The 20,212-nt window shown below is 46.0% G+C and overlaps 1 protein-coding gene across 1 annotated transcript in view; it reads left to right on the top strand.

The window, feature by feature from the left end:
- The window catches only part of LOC110485208 (potassium channel subfamily T member 2), a 95,872-nt gene that overhangs the window by 68,993 nt on the left and 6,667 nt on the right, over positions 1-20,212 (top strand). The window contains exons 12-24 of the mRNA XM_036941419.2: positions 277-413; positions 1,151-1,214; positions 1,763-1,871; positions 9,145-9,253; positions 9,528-9,584; positions 10,120-10,272; positions 10,389-10,645; positions 11,383-11,716; positions 11,860-11,965; positions 12,106-12,278; positions 16,762-16,833; positions 18,655-18,789; positions 18,945-19,056. Coding sequence (XP_036797314.1) covers positions 277-413; positions 1,151-1,214; positions 1,763-1,871; positions 9,145-9,253; positions 9,528-9,584; positions 10,120-10,272; positions 10,389-10,645; positions 11,383-11,716; positions 11,860-11,965; positions 12,106-12,278; positions 16,762-16,833; positions 18,655-18,789; positions 18,945-19,056 — 1,818 coding nt within the window. The remainder of the gene's footprint in view (positions 1-276; positions 414-1,150; positions 1,215-1,762; positions 1,872-9,144; positions 9,254-9,527; positions 9,585-10,119; positions 10,273-10,388; positions 10,646-11,382; positions 11,717-11,859; positions 11,966-12,105; positions 12,279-16,761; positions 16,834-18,654; positions 18,790-18,944; positions 19,057-20,212) is intronic.

Raw genomic sequence — 20,212 nt, 5'->3', positions numbered from 1 at the left:
CTGCAATTCTACAAATTTTTCCATTAGGAAGATGAGATACGGTGTGATTAACGTGTGTGTGCGTGTATTCATGTGTGTGTGCGTGTGTGTACATCTCTGTAATCCTCTCCAGGAGCTGAAGCAGCTGAGGTTAAAACGGGATTCAATCAGCATTAGCATAGATCAAACAACATGTTTTATTTTCAGGAGCAGCTGGGTGAGGGTGTGAGAGAATATTTGTGTGAGACCCTCTCGTCCCTCCCATTAACCCCAGTGTGTGTGTGTGTCCATCTATAGGACTACTACGTGGTGATCCTGTGCCCGGCAGAGATGGATGTACAGGTACGGAGGGTCCTCCACGTGCCCCTGTGGGCACAGAGGGTCATCTACCTGCAGGGCTCTGCCCTCAAGGACCAAGACCTCATGAGGGCCAAGTGAGTCCCCTGCATCGGGTCCCCACCCAAATCACAGCTATGCTACTGGGCCCCAAATTGCAGCTATGTTACAGTGAAAGGGAAAGGAAGGGGGATACCTAGTCAGTTGTATAACTGAATGCATTCAACTGAAATGTGTATTCTGCATTTAACCCAACCCCTCTGAATCAGAGAGGTGTGGGGGACTTCCATAATCAACATCCACGTCTTTGGCGGCCATGTAACAGGTTAACTGCCTTGCTCAGGGGGCAGAACGACTGATTTTTACCTTGTCAGCTTGGGGATTCGATCCAGAAACCTTCAGTTACTGGCCCAAAGCTTTAACCACTAGACTACCTGCTGCCCCTCCAGGGACCCCAAAACAAGACACGCTTACAGGGGCATATCTCATAGGCAGTGTTAGACAGTTATCAGGGCAGATAGCAGTTACAGTACACTGGCTCTGTTCAATAAAGACAGCAAATAAAATGATTGTATTTTCTCCTCCTCGTCTCTTCTGCTGCCCGGGTAGTAACTCGCAGTGAAGTCATGTGTGTTAGAAGAACAAATGTATTGTTCTATTGTCCTGTTCCTCCTTTGTTCTCTCTCAAAAACATGACAACAACAACATCCACCCCCCCCCCTCTCGCTCTCCTCTCATCCTTTCATCTCCTGTTCCTCTCTCCTCCTCCTGCCTCTATCTGACCTGTGTCCTGTCTTGACCTGACCCCTCCTGCTGCTCTACTAACTGGCTGTAGGATGGACGATGCTGAGGCCTGTTTTATCCTCAGTAACCGATTCGAGGTGGACCGCTTCGCTGCTGTACGTTCCTCAATCTCCTTTTAAGACTTTTAATCTCCACAACGCCACCCTCCTTCTTTTCCTGTCCTCCACTCTTCTTTCCCTCCTTCACAGCTTTCTCTCTCTACCTCTACTATATTTTTATCAAAATGTAAATGATCATCCTAAGAACTATTTCACAACTTTTATTTATCTTCTTATTTTACCCTGGCTCCCTTTTTCCTCTCTGCGTTGCCGTTCTTAACAGACTATTTCACACCTGTGACATAATTACGGGAATTTTAGGGAATTTTCCTTTCTGGTGTGGCTATAGCCTGTTAGTTCTGTTGAAAGCTCCGTGCCCTAGTTGAAGAGGCTTACCAGGGGGATTGTATATAGAGGAGATACAATCTGTGACTGTGGAGGAGCTACTGGTGCTGCTAATGATTTGAGTCTCTTTCTTGCTACTCTATCCCATCCTCTCTCTCTCTCTCCCTCTCTCTCCCTCTCTCTCTCTATCTCTCTCTATCTCTCTCTATCTCTCTCTATCTCTCTCTATCTCTCTCTATCTCTCTATCTATCTATACCAGGATCACCAGACCATTCTAAGAGCCTGGGCGGTGAAGGACTTTGCCCCAAACTGCCCCCTGTATGTCCAGATCCTCAAACCTGAGAACAAGTTCCACGTCAAGTTTGCAGGTCAGAGCATTGAGTGTGGGAATGTGTGCGTCCGTACGACTCTGTGTGTACAGTTGTGTGCCTATGGGTCTTTTTATACATAATGGGGCCAATGTGTGACATTGGGATAAATATTTTCAAATGGTTTAAAAATAATAATAATGTAGTTCCACATTTGTACTTAGAGGAATAAAAGGTAGTATATGCAACATGGCCCATATCTCCACCTATTCAACAACATAGACCTAGGACTATACCTCCTTTAAGCAGGGTTCATACACACATTGGCAAGTCAAATTCAAGGACTTTCAGGGACTTTTTCAAGTACTTAATTGTAATTTTCATGGACCTCAATGTTATACGATTGTATATGTTATATAATTGTACTTATAGGGCCTAATATAGAACCCTCCTTCCCCCCAAAAAGCAGTCAAAAAGTGTCAATAAAGTAGACCATTACCACTAAAAATAATGACTTTTTTAGGCCTTGCAAATGCATTGATATTCACATTATTATTACATTATAAAATATGTTAGAATAATGTGGACATTGCCTGACTAAATAAATTGGATGCATGCATGGCGACCTTTCTGTAGCCTATGTGGCCGACGCAGGCACACATAATAAAGCCATGAATAGCTGTAGCATTACAATCTCACCACCTCTTTTTTTTATACTGACCAAGTAACAAATAACCAGGTTCCTTTTTTAATGGAAGGATTTGTATGTATGGTCAAGTTGAATAGTTGAATGTATAGTTGAAGAGAACATCGGATGTTGTCGTCATCATAATAACATGGTTTTACAGCAACAGAGTAGTGCAACGCAACAACACCCTTTCATTCAAGCGACAATAATTACAAGGACTTTTCAAACACCAATCTGAGGAAATGTCAGATTTTCAAAAAAACGTATTTAAAAAAACAAACATCAGAAAACATTACCTTGATGCTTTCTCTGTTAAATCTAACAAGACCCTGCTGTGAATCAAGCAGACAACAACAGATGATCAACATAAATTCTCTAGGGATATTAGATCCAACATGAATCCAGGCACAACTGTCTTCCCCATATGGAATGAGACACCAAAACACATTTTTTTCCAGCACTTGGTCTGTTGTTGCATCGCATGCACTATCACAACAACTGTTCATCACTTGACTCTCATTCAGAAAATTCCTTCCTGGATCAGATGATGATGTGTGAAAATAAAGCAGCGTAACTAATCACCTGGACACCATATGTGCATCCAACAAGTGTTATTCATAGTTATTGAAGAACCACGTTAAGGACAGTATCGATTTAGGTTTGAAGTATCAAGGTAATACACTTTCGGTTAGCAATCACATCATTTGGGATTTGTGTGCCCATGAAAACTGTGTTCACCCCCTGACATAAGGAGACACAAAATGTTTTGTAGTTACACTGCATTACTGAGATGGAAACTCATGGACACTTTGCCTCCAGGGATACAAAGCCTTTTCCTGTTCAGCAAACCGTCATAAAGCACCAATCAAGCAGCACTTGTTAGGAATAGGAGAGAGAAAGATGAGGAGGCAAAGACATCACTTTTGGCCTTCACCTTCTCGTTCTGTATCTCTCTCAATTCAATTCAAAGTGTCTTTATTGGCATGGGAAACATGTTTGCATGGCCAAAGCAAGTGAAATCATTTCATTTCAAGTGTTATATTATATACAATGATCTACCAATTATAGTTCGAGTAGTAGGGGAAGATAAATAAACATATAAATATTGGTGGTATTTACAATGTTGTTTGTGCGCCACTGGTTGCCCTTTTCTCATGACAACTGGCCACAAATCTTGCTGCCCGGATTGCACATTGGTATCTCTCTCTCGCTCCCTCGCTCTCTCGCTCTCAATTCTCGATTTTGATAATTAGCGGGTATCGGCCTAATTCTGCTCTGCATGCATTATTTTGTGTTTTATGTTGTACACAGAGGATATTTTTTGCAGAATTCTGCATGCAGAGTCGCAATTTGGTGTTTGTCCCATTTTGTGAATTCTTGGTTGGTGAGCGGACCCCAGACCTCACAACCATAAAGGGCAATGGGTTCTATACCTGATTAAAGTATTTTTTTGCCAGATCCTAATTGGTATGTAAAATTTGATGTTCCTTTTGATGGCATAGAATGCCCATCTGGCCTTGTCGCTCAGATTGTTCGCAGCTTTGTAGAAGTAACCTGTGATGCTGATGTTTAGGCCGAGGTAGGTATAGTTTTTTGTGTGCTCTAGGGCAACGGTGTCTAGATGGAATTTGTATTCGTGGTCCTGGCAACTGGGCCTTTTTTAGAACAGTATTATTTTTGTCTTAATGAGATTAACTGATGGCCCAGATCTGACAGAATCTGTGCATAAGGTCTAGGTGCTGCTGTAGGCCCTCCTTGGTTGGGGACAGAAGAACCAGAGACATCAGATTTTAGTAGGGCGAGGCCAGGTGCTGCAGACTGTTCTAGTGCCCTTGCTAATTCATTGATATATATATGTTGAAGAGGTTGGGGCTCAAGCTGCATCCCTGTCTCACCCCTCGGCCCTGTGGAAAGAAATGTGTGTGATATGTACAATTTTAACTGTATGATGGGATGGCTCTATGCAGAGAGGCATAGACAGGAGACTGCCACTCAAGTTCTCTCTCTGTGTGGGAAGGATCAGAGTGGGTTTATACGAATCAGAATTGGCTTGTGGGTTGACTGGGTTGCATGGTGTTGATTTTCCCTGACCAAATGCTGAAAAACAATGACCTGGTGTGTTTCTGGTGGGCTGAGCTATATTAGCACGGTCAATAGCCTGGTCACTTACACATACCATCACACAATAACTGCATGCTGATTTAATTAGGGTTGCTGTTTGGGCAGACCTGCAGTAATTACTATCTGCTACCAGCGTGGGAGTTCACCTCGCACAGAGACACACACAGAGACACACACATACACGTTTAGCACACACAGAGACACACACACACACCTCTCACACACACACTGACCAACTCTCCATATCAAATGTATTTAAGATTGTCTGTGCTTAAACTGGAACATAGTGGATGCACAGTAACATACTATACATGACTCCAGAGGTTTGGCTCTGCGCTTCACAGCACTGTATGGGTTTTGACAGACAGCCGTTCTGAACTTGAGCATCTGTAAATTACGATGAATCTATGTATTTTAAAAGATGAGACGTTGAGGATTGTAATAATTATCACTTTGACGTCATCGAATCCAAATGTCCAAATGTGCACTTCACAAAAAACTCATGTCCTATCCAGTGTCAATGTTTCTGATCACTATGTTTGAGTCAGTAGAAAGAATAGTAGAACCGAATGAACCTGTTTGTTGTATTATGATGAACATTTTCCGAATCTGAATGAACTCGTGACTCCGTTCTATGCACACTGTACGACCTGCTTTTCTAATAGCATTGTGAAAGCCTAACACCGTAAGATTGTAGTTTATCATTTATCATTTAGTTTATCATTCATGTTGGCAATAGAACAAGCTTTCAAATCATGCCCACCTGACCCAGATTGCGATTTTATAATGGACCGTTACTGGTTGCGTGAACAACAACAGTAGTTGTGTAAAGGCAGGGATGCAGAGCTGTGTTCCAACGTGCTCTACATTTCCTCAACGACACTGCTAGGAGAACTAAAGTAAAACACCTTATAGTTGAAGACTCTTTGAGTGTATTGAAATGACTTGGGAACTGTGCCCACACTGGAGGGGTGTGTGGCCACTTGAAGACACCAGCTAGTCCTCTCACTCAAACCCTTGTCATATTTTTGTGTTATGTTGCACCTACCCCACATTTTCCAGAAATATTCTTTTTTTTTTATTCTTCTTTTTTTACCCCTTTTTCTCCCCGATTTCGTGGTATCCAATTGTTGTAGTAGCTACTATCTTGTCTCATCGCTACAACTCCCGTACGGGCTCGGGAGAGACGAAGGCTGAATGTCATGCATCCTCCGATACACAACCCAACCAAGCCGCACTGCTTCTTAACATAGCGCGCATCCAACCCGGAAGCCAGCCGCACCAATGTGTCGGAGGCTACACCGTGCACCTGGCAACCTTGGCTAGCGCGCACTGCGCCCGGCCCGCCACAGGAGTCGCTGGTGCGTGATGAGACAAGGAGATCCCTACCAACCAATCCCTCCTTAACCCGGACGACGCTAGGCCAATTGTGCGTCGCCCCACGGACCTCCCGGTCGCGGCCGGTTATTTATACTATACTAAACTGTACAGTATACTACAGTCATATCTGCAAAACTATAGTAAATACTAGAGTATTCACTGTAGTATATACTATAGTGAATACCAAAGTGAAATCTGCAAAACACTACAGTGAATACAATTTTTTTTCTCATTTGGGTACATATTATGATCCAAACATTCTTTCTATCCCACTATGCCTGTAATTTATACAAATATTATCATCATCAACAACATTTTCCTCTCTGTTGGTGAGTCTATTGGAAGAAAGCTGCTAGACAGAAAGGACCTGTGTCTCATTGCTTTTATGTGTTTACTAGCTACTAACCTTCTCCTGAGGCACGAGAGGCGAGGCTGGACAATTCTAGCTACCAACGTTTCTGTCGACAATCGATATGCAAAGCACACCTGGGCATTTAAGGCCAAGATCTCATTTGTACCAAACACTGTACCACTAATAATATTTGTCCACTGATTACAGCATATGATGTCATCAAGAATTACACAGCAGGGAAAATGACTGCTCCCTGAGCCTCATTTTATTGGTCATAACTCTATATTGTTTTTTTGTCACAAAGAGATGAGAGAGAAGGTAGCCGAAAAACAAGAGAAACAGACAAGGCAGGAGCAGTGAAGGTGGAGTGATGGGTGTTATCTATGTTTGTTCAGGCTGGTTCCGTTTTCTCCCTCCTTCCCAGGCCTTTGCTAAGTGTGTGAGAGTGTGAAAGGTCCTTTAATTAGACACTGCACTGCAGGGGTGTTGCCAGGTCCCCTTAACCCCAAAATAAGATATAGAGCAAAGAAATACAAAAACAACCCAAAATATAAACTGAACAGGTAAGAACAACCCCGAATATAAACTGATGGGGTACAAACAACCCAGAATATAAACTGATGGGGTACAAACAACCCAGAATATAAACTGATGGGGTACAAACAACCCAGAATATAAACTGAAGTGGTAAAAACAACCCAGAATATAAACTGATGGGGTACAAACAACCCAGAATATAAACTGATGGGGTACAAACAACCCAGAATATAAACTGATGGGGTACAAACAACCCAGAATATAAACTGATGGGGTACAAACAACCCAGAATATAAACTGATGTGGTAAAAACAACCCAGAATATAAACTGAAGGGGTAAAAACAACCCAGAATATAAACTGATGGGGTACAAACAACCCAGAATATAAACTGATGGGGTACAAACAACCCCGAATATAAACTGAAGTGGTAAAAACAACCCAGAATATAAACTGATGGGGTACAAACAACCCAGAATATAAACTGATGGGGTAAAAACAACCCAGAATATAAACTTACGGGGTACAAACAACCCAGAATATAAACTGAAGTGGTAAAAACAACCCAGAATATAAACTGATGGGGTACAAACAACCCAGAATATAAACTGAAGTGGTAAAAACAACCCAGAATATAAACTGATGGTGTACAAACAACCCAGAATATAAACTGATGGGGTACAAACAACCCAGAATATAAACTGATGGGGTACAAACAACCCAGAATATAAACTGATGGGGTACAAACAACCCAGAATGTAAATTGAAGGGATAAAAAGAGACAATGCCCTAAGGAGGAGAAGAGAAAATAATCTGACATGACAGGGAGTTGACTGTCTATTTGACGAATGTATATTTATTTGTCTGCTAATTGCATCCTGTTGTTTTGTCAAGTATGTGCCATTGAGTTAATAATAGATTAAATCATAGTGTAAATTCACCTGATGCAGCTTACTTGATGGAGGGAGGGAGGGAGCATCTGGGTAAATGATGTTGAGATTAATGAAGATGTTTTAATTCCATCAGATTTAATTAGTGTTCTGCATAAACCACAGCGTTTACACTTAGCTAACAGGCCAGACTTCATCTCAGCCTCTGACTGAGATATCAATTACCACAGCCTTTGGGATGCACCTGCACTAATACGGTGGCTTTAGGGGCTGACAAATCCATACACACACATTCTAGATGCCACACACACAGGCACATATGCACACACACACACACACACACACACATTCACATGGACGCACACACCTATATTCTCACACACACAAAGGCACACACACAGACGAATGATCAGACAGACAAAGAAATGCACTCACTCTTGCACACAGGTACAGCAGAGAAGACAGAGCATGTTTGACCCACTACCTATCTGTGAAGACACATCCACTAGACCACCTTTACTCCACACACACAAATGCATACAAAGCTCTCCCTTGCCCTCCAATTGGCAAATCTGATCATAATTCTATCATCCTGATTCCTGCTTACGAGCAAAAACTAAAGCAGGAAGTACCAGTGACTCGCTCAATACGGAAGTGGTCAAATGATGCTACGCTACAAGACTGTTTTGCTAGCACAGACAAGACACTGTTTTGCTAGCACGCTCCAGATACTCAACTAGGCTAAAGAAGGAAAATTTTATTGCTTCTTTAATCAGAACAACAGTTTTCAGCTGTGCTAACATAATTGCAAAAGGGTTTTCTAATGATCAATTAGCCTTTTAAAATTATAAACTTGGATTAGCTAACACAACGTGCCATTGGAACACAGGAGTGATGGTTGCTGATAATAGGCCTCTGTATGCCTATGTAGATATTCCATTAAAAATCAGCTTTTTCCAGCTACAATAGTAATTTACAACATTAACAATGTCGACACTGTATTTCTGATCAATTTGATGTTATTCTAATGGACAAAAAATGTGCTTTTCTTTCATAAACAAGGACATTTCTAAGTGACCCCAAACGGTAGTGTAGACTCAGTACCTGTACACCCTGTGTATAGCCTTGTTTTTGTTATGTTATTGTGTTACTTTTTACTGTTTTTTTTTTACTTTAGTTTATTTGGTAAATATTTTCTTAACTCTTTATTGAACTGCTCTGTTGGTTAAGGGCTCGTAAGTAAGCATTTCACGGTAAGGTCTACACTTGTTGTGTTTCGGTGCATGTGACTAATAAAGTTGAATTTGATTTGATTACTGTATACTGAGTGTTACTGGTTTGTCTCCTTTGCTGCCTTTGTCTGCAGATCATGTGGTGTGTGAAGAGGAGTTTAAGTATGCCATGTTGGCCCTGAACTGTGTGTGTCCTGCTACCTCCACCCTCATCACCCTGTTGATCCACTCCTCTAGAGGACAGTGAGTACACACACACAAACCCACACACACACTCTTTTTCCAATGGGCGTGGGTGGTACCAGACAGAGGCAGTGAAGTATGTCCTTTGGCCTAACAAATGCTGAGTACATTGAGCTGTACACAGCAGATTATTCATGGTAGATCGACTACTGACTAAACCCAGAGCAGTCATGATCCTCTTAAACCCAGATCAGTCATGATCCTCTTAACCCCTGACCAGTCATGACCAGTCATGATCCTCTATCTGCTGCCCCCTCCACCCCTCTACTTTCAGAACAGCACCCCCAGAGGCCTTCAGGCAACATGCAGGAGCCTTCCAGCCCCTCAACAGGTCAGTGTGTGTCACTGTCCTCCTAAACCACCGACAACTCCCTCCCCCTCCCTCAGTATCCCTGATGTGCGGTGACATTAACTCGGCCAGGCATGCTGTCCCCATGAAATGGTCAATTTATTATTTACAGACGACAGTTGTTTCTGTAATGCAGTCCTTCTCACATCACCGCCACCCACAGCCACACTCTCCGCCCCACACCCTTCCTTTCTCACCTCCTGTCTCTCAACTCATCCTTTCTAAAGGCAGACAAGGTGAACACAGCCCATGTGTGAAACTCTCTCGATGTGTAGCGTTCAGCAGCGTCTATCTTGGTAGCTGTGTTGCTCTGATAGTGTCTGTGTCCCTGTGTGTGTCTCAGTGCTGATTGAGTTATTGATTGGTTTCTGACACCGTTGTAAAGTGTTAACACTGCAGCCTTGAGGGGAAGTGTCTTTGATGTGTGGTTGATGCTGAAAGGGAAGCTGCGTGCAACGCTGTTTAAAAGGTCAACTCTGTCCCCTAATGACCAATCCTTTCCCTGATCGTGTCTCAGGGAGGGCGGGGCATGCTCAGCTGACCAGTGGCAGCGCACCTACCGCCGCTGCTCGGCCAATGAGGTGCATCACATTTGTCTGGAGGAGAGCAAGTTCTTTGGGGAGTACCAGGGGAAGAGTTTCACCTTCGCCTCCTTCCACGCACACAAGAAGTGAGTCAATAAGCAGACATACACAAAGTTTACATTTGACATTTTAGTCATTTAGCAGACGCTATTAACCACAAACACACACATTTCCTGTATCTGATCCGCTCCTCCTCGGTCAGGTATGGTGTGTGTCTGATTGGAGTGCGGAGGCTGGAAAATGCCAACATCCTGCTGAACCCAGGTCCCGGCCACATCATGGGCGGCTCAGACACCTGCTTCTACATCAACATTTCCAAGGAGGAGAACTCAGCTTTTGTCAGGGGCCACAGAGAGCCCACGCGGGGGGGCCCCAAGGGCAGTGACAGGGGGGTGGGGCCCCAGACCATCTACCATGGACTCACCAGACTGCCTGTCCACAGCATCATCGCCAGCATGGGTCAGTCTCACTGACTCACCGTGACACAGTTACACTCAGAACCTTTGTCCAAGTGCACTTAGCATAATGTTTCTTATTATACAATTCTGACTTTCCTGATCCATGTACATGGCACAGATTAGGACATGTTTTACATGTTGATCCACAATAGGCAGATCTTTCCTGATCCATGTACATGGCACAGATTAGGACATGTTTTACATGTTGATCCACAATAGGCAGATGTTAGAAGCCTAACAGTTGTATGAGGAATAAAACCATATCTGATTGTACGTCTCTGGTGATAAGAGCATCTGCCAACCCAGTGAAATGTATCTGGCATGTAGGTTTCCTTTTGTTTTGTTTTTACAACCACACCCCCTGGTGGAGAACTCTGGGACTTCTGGTTCTCAAGTTTGAAGGTGAAAATGTGCCCCAGAACAGTCACAGACACAGATGCAAACATAGCACACAGGGCAAGCACAGATCCACAATCAATACTATTTGGCTTTGTGAGAGAACAATGGTACTCCCAGTCACAGCACATTGGTACTCTCACAAATCCAAATAGTACTGATTCTGGATCTGTGCTTGCCCTGTGCGCTATGTTTGCATCTGTATCTGTGTTTGTTGTAGGGCACATTTTCCCTTTAGCCTGTGCTTGTATGGACAGGACAATGCTATAACTGTTTTCTACTAAGGGTGTGGACTGGTCATAGACTGTATGAGTGATTGTATGTGTCCTCTGTCCCCCGTAGGCACGGTGGCCATTGACCTGCAGGACTCCAGTGACAGCAGCCCAGAGGGCCAGGGCCCGGGGGGCATGACCATGGGCAGTGGGGGAGGTGGAGGTGGCAGGGCCAGCCGGACAGAGGGGGGGTTGGGGGGCGCTAACACCCTGGCCCTCCCAGCCACAGCAGACTCTGCCGAGGAGAGACGCCACAGCATCGCCCCTGTCCTGGAGCTGGTGGACGGGGTCAACTCGGCAACCTTCGACCCGCTGGGGGACCAATCAGAGGACGAGGGCGGGGACGAGGGGAAGGATGAGGGGGACGGAGACGAGAATGGCCAGTGTTGGGGTGGACGCTGCGAGTAAGTGTTTAGGAGTTGCCTGAGGTCTAATGTGTGTTTGAATTAGGTTGTTTAAGTCCTGCCATGTTGTGTCCTCAGACCCAGGTGTAAATGTGTATGTGTGTGTGTGTGTGTGTATGTGTGTGTGTGTGTGTGTGTGGCAGGTGGGTGAAGGGGTACCCGCTGAACTCTCCGTACATTGGCAGTTCCCCTGCCTTGTGTCACCTGCTGCAGGAAAAAATGCCCTTCTGCTGCCTGCGCCTGGACAAGGTGGGAATCAGACGACTTCTGCCTTTCTTATCCTCAACTAGAACCATCCTAACTACCTGACCCCTCTTTGATGATGATGATGACCTTCATGTAATCCAATGTATTTCCTGTGTCTTTCCTGTGTCATCTCCCTCCTACAGGCCTGCCACCACATCCCGTTCGAGGACGCTCGGTCGTACGGCTTTAAGAACAAGCTGATCATCGTGTCGGCGGAGAGTGCAGGAAACGGACTGTACAACTTTATCGCGCCCCTGAGGGCTTACTACCGCCCCAAGAAAGAGCTCAACCCCATCGTGCTGCTACTGGAGAACATGTGAGTGGAAACAGACACACTGCAGGAAAACATAGAATTACATAGATATAGAACACTGTAAATCTCTATGGTGTAACCACACTGTAGGAAACTATAGGATTACATAGATATAGAACACTGTAAATCTCTATGGTGTAACCACACTGCAGGAAAACATAGAATTACATAGATATAGAACACTGTAAATCTCTATGGTGTAACCACACTGCAGGAAACTATAGGATTACATATATATAGAACACTGTAAGTCTCTATGGTGTAACCACACTGTAGGTGGAGCATAGAGAGACTTGTCCTGGAGAGGCCCTCTTTAAACACACTGTCAGGGAAGAAGGGATGGTCTCATTTTAAGAGTTCCATTAACAGAATTTACTGTATGAAAATGTCTGTGTTTCAAGAGTTTATGGGCACTCTGCAGTGCACTGTGCACATAATATGAAATATTACTGTGGTTTCTCCTGGTGCAAAACCCCAATATGGGCATATTAAAGTGTAATCCAATAAAATTACAATGAAAAGCTGAGTCATGGCCGTGTAGCGCTTTGCTCTCCCACTGTTCTCTGCACACAGCAGCCACGACTTTATATTTCAAATCAAAATCAAAAATCAAATCACATTTTATTTGTCACAGGTGAAATGCTAACTTCCAAGCCCTTAGCCAACAATGCAGTTCAAGAAACAGAGTTAAGAAAATATTGACTAAATAAACTAAAGTAAAACATTTAATAAAAAGTAACACAATAAAATAACAACAACGAGTCTCTATACAGGGGGTACCGGTACAGAGTCTATATACAGGGGGAACCGGTACCGAGGTTATATACAGGGGGAACCGGTACCGAGGTTATATACAGGGGGTACCGGTACAGAGTCTATATACAGGGGGAACCGGTACCGAGGTTATATACAGGGGGAACCGGTACCCAGGTTATATACAGGGGGTACCGGTACAGAGTCTATATACAGGGGGAACCGGTACCGAGGTTATATACAGGGGGAACCGGTACCGAGGTTATATACAGGGGGAACCGGTACCCAGGTTATATACAGGGGGTACCGGTACAGAGTCTATATACAGGGGGAACCGGTACTGAGGTTATATACAGGGGGAACCGGTACCCAGGTTATATACAGGGGGTACCGGTACAGAGTCTATATACAGGGTTACCGGTACCCAGGTTATATACAGGGGGAACCGGTACCCAGGTTATATACAGGGGGTACCGGTACAGAGTCTATATACAGGGGGAACCGGTACCCAGGTTATATACAGGGGGAACCGGTACAGAGTCTATATACAGGGTTACCGGTACCCAGGTTATATACAGGGGGAACCGGTACAGAGTCTATATACAGGGTTACCGGTACCCAGGTTATATACAGGGGGAACCGGTACCAAGGTTATATACAGGGGGTACCGGTACAGAGTCTATATACAGGGGGAACCGGTACCCAGGTTATATACAGGGGGAACCGGTACCCAGGTTATATACAGGGGGAACCGGTACCCAGGTTATATACAGGGGGAACCGGTACAGAGTCTATATACAGGGGGAACCGGTACCCAGGTTATATACAGGGGGTACCGGTACAGAGTCTATATACAGGGTTACCGGTACCCAGGTTATATACAGGGGGAACCGGTACCCAGGTTATATACAGGGGGTACCGGTACAGAGTCTATATACAGGGGGAACCGGTACCCAGGTTATATACAGGGGGAACCGGTACCCAGGTTATATACAGGGGGAACCGGTACCCAGGTTATATACAGGGGAACCGGTACCCAGGTTATATACAGGGGGACCGGTACCGAGGTTATATACAGGGGGAACTGGTACCCAGGTTATATACAGGGGGAACCGGTACCCAGGTTATATACAGGGGGTACCGGTACCGAGGTTATATACAGGGGGAACCGGTACCCAGGTTATATACAGGGGGAACCGGTACCCAGGTTATATACAGGGGGTACCGGTACCGAGGTTATATACAGGGGGAACCGGTACCCAGGTTATATACAGGGGGAACCGGTACCCAGGTTATATACAGGGGGAACCGGTACCGAGGTTATATACAGGGGGTACCGAGGTTATATACAGGGGGAACCGGTACCGAGGTTATATACAGGGGGAACCGGTACCGAGGTTATATACAGGGGGAACCGGTACCCAGGTTATATACAGGGGGAACCGGTACCGAGGTTATATACAGGGGGTACCGGTACCGAGGTTATATACAGGGGGAACCGGTACCGAGGTTATATACAGGGGGAACCGGTACCGAGGTTATATACAGGGGGAACCGGTACCGAGGTTATATACAGGGGGTACCGGTACAGAGGTTAAATACAGGGGGAACCGGTACCGAGTCTATATACAGGGGGAACCGGTACCGAGTCTATATACAGGGGGAACCGGTACCGAGGTTATATACAGGGGGAACCGGTACCGAGGTTATATACAGGGGGTACCGGTACCGAGGTTATATACAGGGGGAACCGGTACCGAGTCTATATACAGGGGGAACCGGTACCGAGGTTATATACAGGGGGTACCGGTACCGAGGTTATATACAGGGGGAACCGGTACCCAGGTTATATACAGGCGGTACCGGTACCGAGGCTATATACATGGTTACCGGTACCGAGTCTATATACAGGGGGTACCGGTACCGAGGCTATATACAGGGGGTACCGGTACCGAGGTTATATACAGGGGGAACCGGTACCCAGGTTATATACAGGGGGAACCGGTACCGAGGTTATATACAGGGGGTACTGGTACAGAGTCTATATACAGGGGGAACCGGTACCGAGGTTATATACAGGGGGTACCGGTACAGAGTCTATATACAGGGGGTACCGGTACCGAGTCTATATACAGGGGGTACCGGTACCGAGTCTATATACAGGGGGTACCGGTACCGAGGCTATATACAGGGGGTACCGGTACCGAGGCTATATACAGGGGGTACCGGTACCAAGTCTATATACAGGGGGTACCGGTACCGAGTCTATATACAGGGGGTACCGGTACCGAGTCAATGTGCGGGGGTACAGGTTAGTCGAGGTAATTTGTACATGTACGTAGGGGTGAAGTGACTATACATAGATAATAGAATCTATGACTTGTGTGGCTGGAGTCTTTGACAATATTTTGGGCCTTCCTCTGACACCACCGAGTATATAGGTCCTGGATGGAAGCTTGGCTCCAGTGATGTACTGGAGCCGTTTGCACTACCGTCTGTAGCGCCTTACGGTCAGATACCGAGCAGTTGACATACCAGGCGGTGATGCAACCGGTCAGGATGCTCTTGATGGTGCAGCTGTAGAACCTTTTCAGGATATGGGGACACATGTCAAGACTTTTCAGTCTCCTGAGGGGGAAAAGGTGTTGTTGTGCCCTCTTCACAACTGTCTTGGTATGTTTAGACCATGATAGTTTGTTGGTGATGTGGACACCAAGGAACTTGAAACGCTCGACCCGTTCCACTACAGCCCCGTCGATGTGAATGGGGGCCTGTTCATCCCTCCTTTTCCTGTAGTCCACTGTAGTCAGCTCATTTGTCTTGCTCACGTTGAGGTAGAGGTTGTTGTCCTGTTACCACACTGCCAGGTTTCTGACCTCCTCCCTATTGGCTGTCTCATCGTTGTCGGCAACTGCTCGGCCTCTGACCACAAGGCACTACAGAGGGTAGTGCGTACAGCCCGGTACATCAATGGGTACCGGAGCGCCAAGTTTAGGTCCAAAAGGTTACTTAACAGCAGCTTCTACCCCCAAACCATAACACTGCTGAACAATTCATCAAATGGCCACCCAGACTATTTCCATTGACACCCTCCTTTGTTTTTACGCTGCTGCTACTCTCAATTATTTATCTAAACACAGTCACTTTACCTCTACCTACATGTACTAATTATCTGAATTCCATTGACTAACCTGTGTCCCCACACATTGACTCTGTACCGGTACCCCCTGTAAACAGCCTTGTTACTGTTATTTTATTGTTGCTCTTTTATTATTTTGTACTTCAGTTTATTTAGTAAATACTTTCTAACACTTTTTTTCTTCAAACTGCATTGATGGTTAAGGGCTTGTAAGTCAGCATTTCACTGTAAGGTCCAGCCACCCAAGTCATAGACTGTTCTCTCTGCTACCGCACGGCAAGTGGTACCGGAAGTCTAGGTCCCTGTTGTATTCGGTGAATGTGACAAATAACATTTGATTTGATTGGGGGTTCTCTAGTAGCCTGGTTCCCAGATCTGTTTGTGCTGTCTTGCCAACTCCTATGGTGATTGACGCATGACAATAATAAGAGATAATGAGAGTTACAGGAGTTGTCAAGACAACACAAACGGATCTGGGACTCATGCTACTTCTCTATCTCTACCACTGCAGGGAGCCTGTTTATTTGTTGTGGTAGGTGTAGGTTTGTGCTGTATGGGTCTCCTGGTAATCCATATGTGTTGTGATTGATTCAGACCTGAGCCAGACTTCCTGGAGGCCATCTGCTGGTTCCCAATGGTGTTCTACACAGTGGGCTCCATTGACAAGTAAGAGAATCCTCCTCAGTACCCTGGTGGCATCATCTGCTTTTCACTCCTACTCTACTTCTTTTCCTCTACTGCTAATTCATACTGGAGCAGCTACACCCCCCCGAAGCTGTATATGGACTGACTTTGTTCTGTACTGTATATCACATCAGTTTGTCAATCCTGCTCACTGCTATTTCTTTGTATATGGACAATGTCAGTTCTGTTCCAATCTTTCTGTCTCAAAACACAAGTTCTATAATCCCAAGCCCCTTTCTCTTTCCCCCTCCCTTTCTCTTTCTCCCTCCCTCTCTCTTTCTCCCTCCCTCTCTCTTTCTCCCTCTCTCTCTCTTTCCCTCTCCCTCTCTCTCTCTTTCCCCCTCCCTCTCTCTTTCTCCCTCCCTCTCTCTTTCTCCCTCCCTCTCTCTTTCTCCCTCCCTCTCTCTTTCCCCCTCCCTCTCTCTTTCTCCCTCCCTCTCTCTTTCTCCCTCTCTCTCTCTTTCCCCCTCCCTATCTCTTTCTCCCTCCCTCTCTCTTTCTCCCTCCCTCTCTCTTTCTCCCTCCCTCTCTCTTTCTCCCTCCCTCTCTCTTTCTCCCTCTCTCTCTCTTTCTCCCTCCCTTTCTCTTTCCCCCTCCCTATCTCTTTCCCCCTCCCTATCTCTTTCTCCCTCCCTCTCTCTTTCTCCCTCCCTCTCTCTTTCTCCCTCCCTCTCTCTTTCCCCCTCCCTCTCTCTTTCCCCCTCCCTATCTCTTTCTCCCTCCCTCTCTCTTTCCCCCTCTCTTTCTCTTTCTCCCTCCCTCTCTCTTTCCCCCTCCCTTTCTCTTTCCCCATGTCTCTCTCTTTCTCCCTCCCTCTCTCTTTCTCCCTCCCTCTCTCTTTCTCCCTCCCTCTCTCTTTCTCCCTCCCTCTCTCTTTCTCCCTCCCTCTCTCTTTCCCCCTCCCTTTCTCTTTCCCCATGTCTCTCTCTTTCTCCCTACCTCTCTCTTTCTCCCTCCCTCTCTCTTTCTCCCTCCCTCTCTCTTTCCCCATGTCTCTCTTTCTCCCTCCCTCTCTCTTTCTCCCTCCCTCTCTCTTTCTCCCTCCCTCTCTCTTTCCCCCTCCCTCTCTCTTTCTCCCTCCCTCTCTCTTTCCCCCTCCCTTTCTCTTTCTCCCTCCCTCTCTCTTTCCCCCTCCCTTTCTCTTTCCCCATGTCTCTCTCTTTCTCCCTACCTCTCTCTTTCTCCCTCCCTCTCTCTTTCCCCCTCCCTCTCTCTTTCCCCCTCCCTCTCTCTTTCCCCATGTCTCTCTCTTTCTCCCTCCCTCTCTCTTTCTCCCTCCCTCTCTCTTTCTCCCTCCCTCTCTCTTTCCCCCTCCCTTTCTCTTTCCCCATGTCTCTCTCTTTCTCCCTACCTCTCTCTTTCTCCCTCCCTCTCTCTTTCTCCCTCCCTCTCTCTTTCTCCCTCCCTCTCTCTTTCTCCCTCCCTCTCTCTTTCTCCCTCCCTCTCTCTTTCCCCCTCCCTTTCTCTTTCTCCCTCCCTCTCTCTTTCCCCCTCCCTTTCTCTTTCCCCATGTCTCTCTCTTTCTCCCTACCTCTCTCTTTCTCCCTCCCTCTCTCTTTCCCCCTCCCTCTCTCTTTCCCCCTCCCTCTCTCTTTCCCCATGTCTCTCTCTTTCTCCCTCCCTCTCTCTTTCTCCCTCCCTCTCTCTTTCCCCATGTATCTCTCTTTCCCCCTCCCTCTCTCTTTCTCTCTCCCTCTCGCTTTCTCCCTCCCTCTCTCTTCCTCCCTCCCTCTCTCTTCCTCCCTCCCTCTCTCTTTCTCCCTCCCTCTCTCTTTCTCCCTCCCTCTCTCTTTCTCCTTCTAGCCTGGACAGTCTGCTGCGTTGTGGGGTGACGTTTGCTGACACCATGGTGGTGGTTGACAAGGAGAGCTCCATGATCGCTGAGGAGGACTACATGGCCGACGCCAAGACCATAGTCAACGTCCAGACCCTCTTTAGGTGGGCTGCTCAGCCATACACAATCATTATACATCCATCACACCATACCATCCTGCACAATCCAACAGTTGTTTGTGTGCGTTCATAGATATCTGCATTCAGCAAGCACTCTATGTCTAATAATTTGATTGTGTCTCTTTCCTCTGTCCTCCCAGACTGTTCCCAGCCCTCAGCATCATCACTGAGCTCACCCACCCAGCCAACATGCGCTTCATGCAGTTCAAAGTCAAAGACCACTACTCCCTGGCTCTCTCCAAGCTGGAGAAGGTAACATTGTATTATGGTACTCTCTGTGGTGAGTCGGACCATCCTAGTCAGATCATCTAATGATGGGTCATGTGGGAATGTCAAAAGGAAGTGGTACTCCATTATTGTAATGCTTTTCCATTTCCCTGTCCCTCTCTCTTCCAGTCTCTCTCGCTCTCTTCCTGTCTCTCTTCACTAGTTACCCTTTTCTTGTGGCAACGGGTCACAAATCCTGCTGCTGTAATGACACACTGTGTTATTTCACCCAGTAGATATGGGAGTTTATCAAAATTGGGTTTGTTTTGGAATTATTTGTGGATCTGTGTAATCTGAGGGAAATATGTATCTCTAATATGGTCATACATTGGGCAGGAGGTTAGGAAGTGCAGCTCAATTTCCACCTCATTTTGTGGGCAGTGAGCACATAGCCTGTCTTCTCTTGAGAGCCATGTCTCCATACAGCAGCCTTTCTCAATAGCAAGGCTATGCTCACTGAGTCTGTACATAGTCAAAGCTTTCCTTAAGTTTGGGTCAGTCAGAATGGTCAGGTATTCTGCCACTGTGTACTCTCTGTTTAGGGCCAAATAGCATTCTAGTTTGCTCTGTTTTTTTTGTTAATTCTTTCCAATGTGTCAAGTAATTATCTTTTTGTTTGCTCATGATTTGGTTGGGTCTAATTGTGTTGCTCTCCTGGGGCTCTGTGGAGTGGACCAGCTTGCTTAGGGGATTCTTCTCCAGGTTAATCGCTCTGTAGGTGATGGCTTTGTTATGGATGGTTTGGGAATCACTTCCTTTTAGGTGGTTGTGGAATTGAATGGCTCTTTTCTCTCTCTCTCCCTGTCCGTCTCTCTCCCTGTCTCTCTCTCTCTCCCTGTCTCTCCCTCTCCCTGTCTTTCTCTCTCCCTGTCACCCTCTCCCTGTCTTTCTCTCTCCCTGTCTTTCTCTCTCCCTGTCTTTCTCTCTCCCTGTCTTTCTCTCTCCCTGTCTTTCTCTCTGTCTCTCCCTCCCTCTCCCTGTCTTTCTCTCTCCCTGTCTTTCTCTCTCCCTGTTTCTCTCTCCCTATCTCTCTCTCTGTCTCTCCCTCTCCCTGTCTTTCTCTCTCCCTGTCTTTCTCTCTCCCTGTTTCTCTCTCCCTATCTCTCTCCTGTCTCTCCCTCTCCCTGTCTTTCTCTCTCCC

This window comes from Oncorhynchus mykiss, chromosome 13, assembly GCF_057628025.1.
Source record: "Oncorhynchus mykiss isolate SJ-2025 chromosome 13, ASM5762802v1, whole genome shotgun sequence".
Lineage (NCBI taxonomy): Eukaryota > Metazoa > Chordata > Actinopteri > Salmoniformes > Salmonidae > Oncorhynchus > Oncorhynchus mykiss.
Note: the sequence above shows the minus strand (reverse complement) of the source record. Positions and strands in the feature narration are given on the sequence as shown.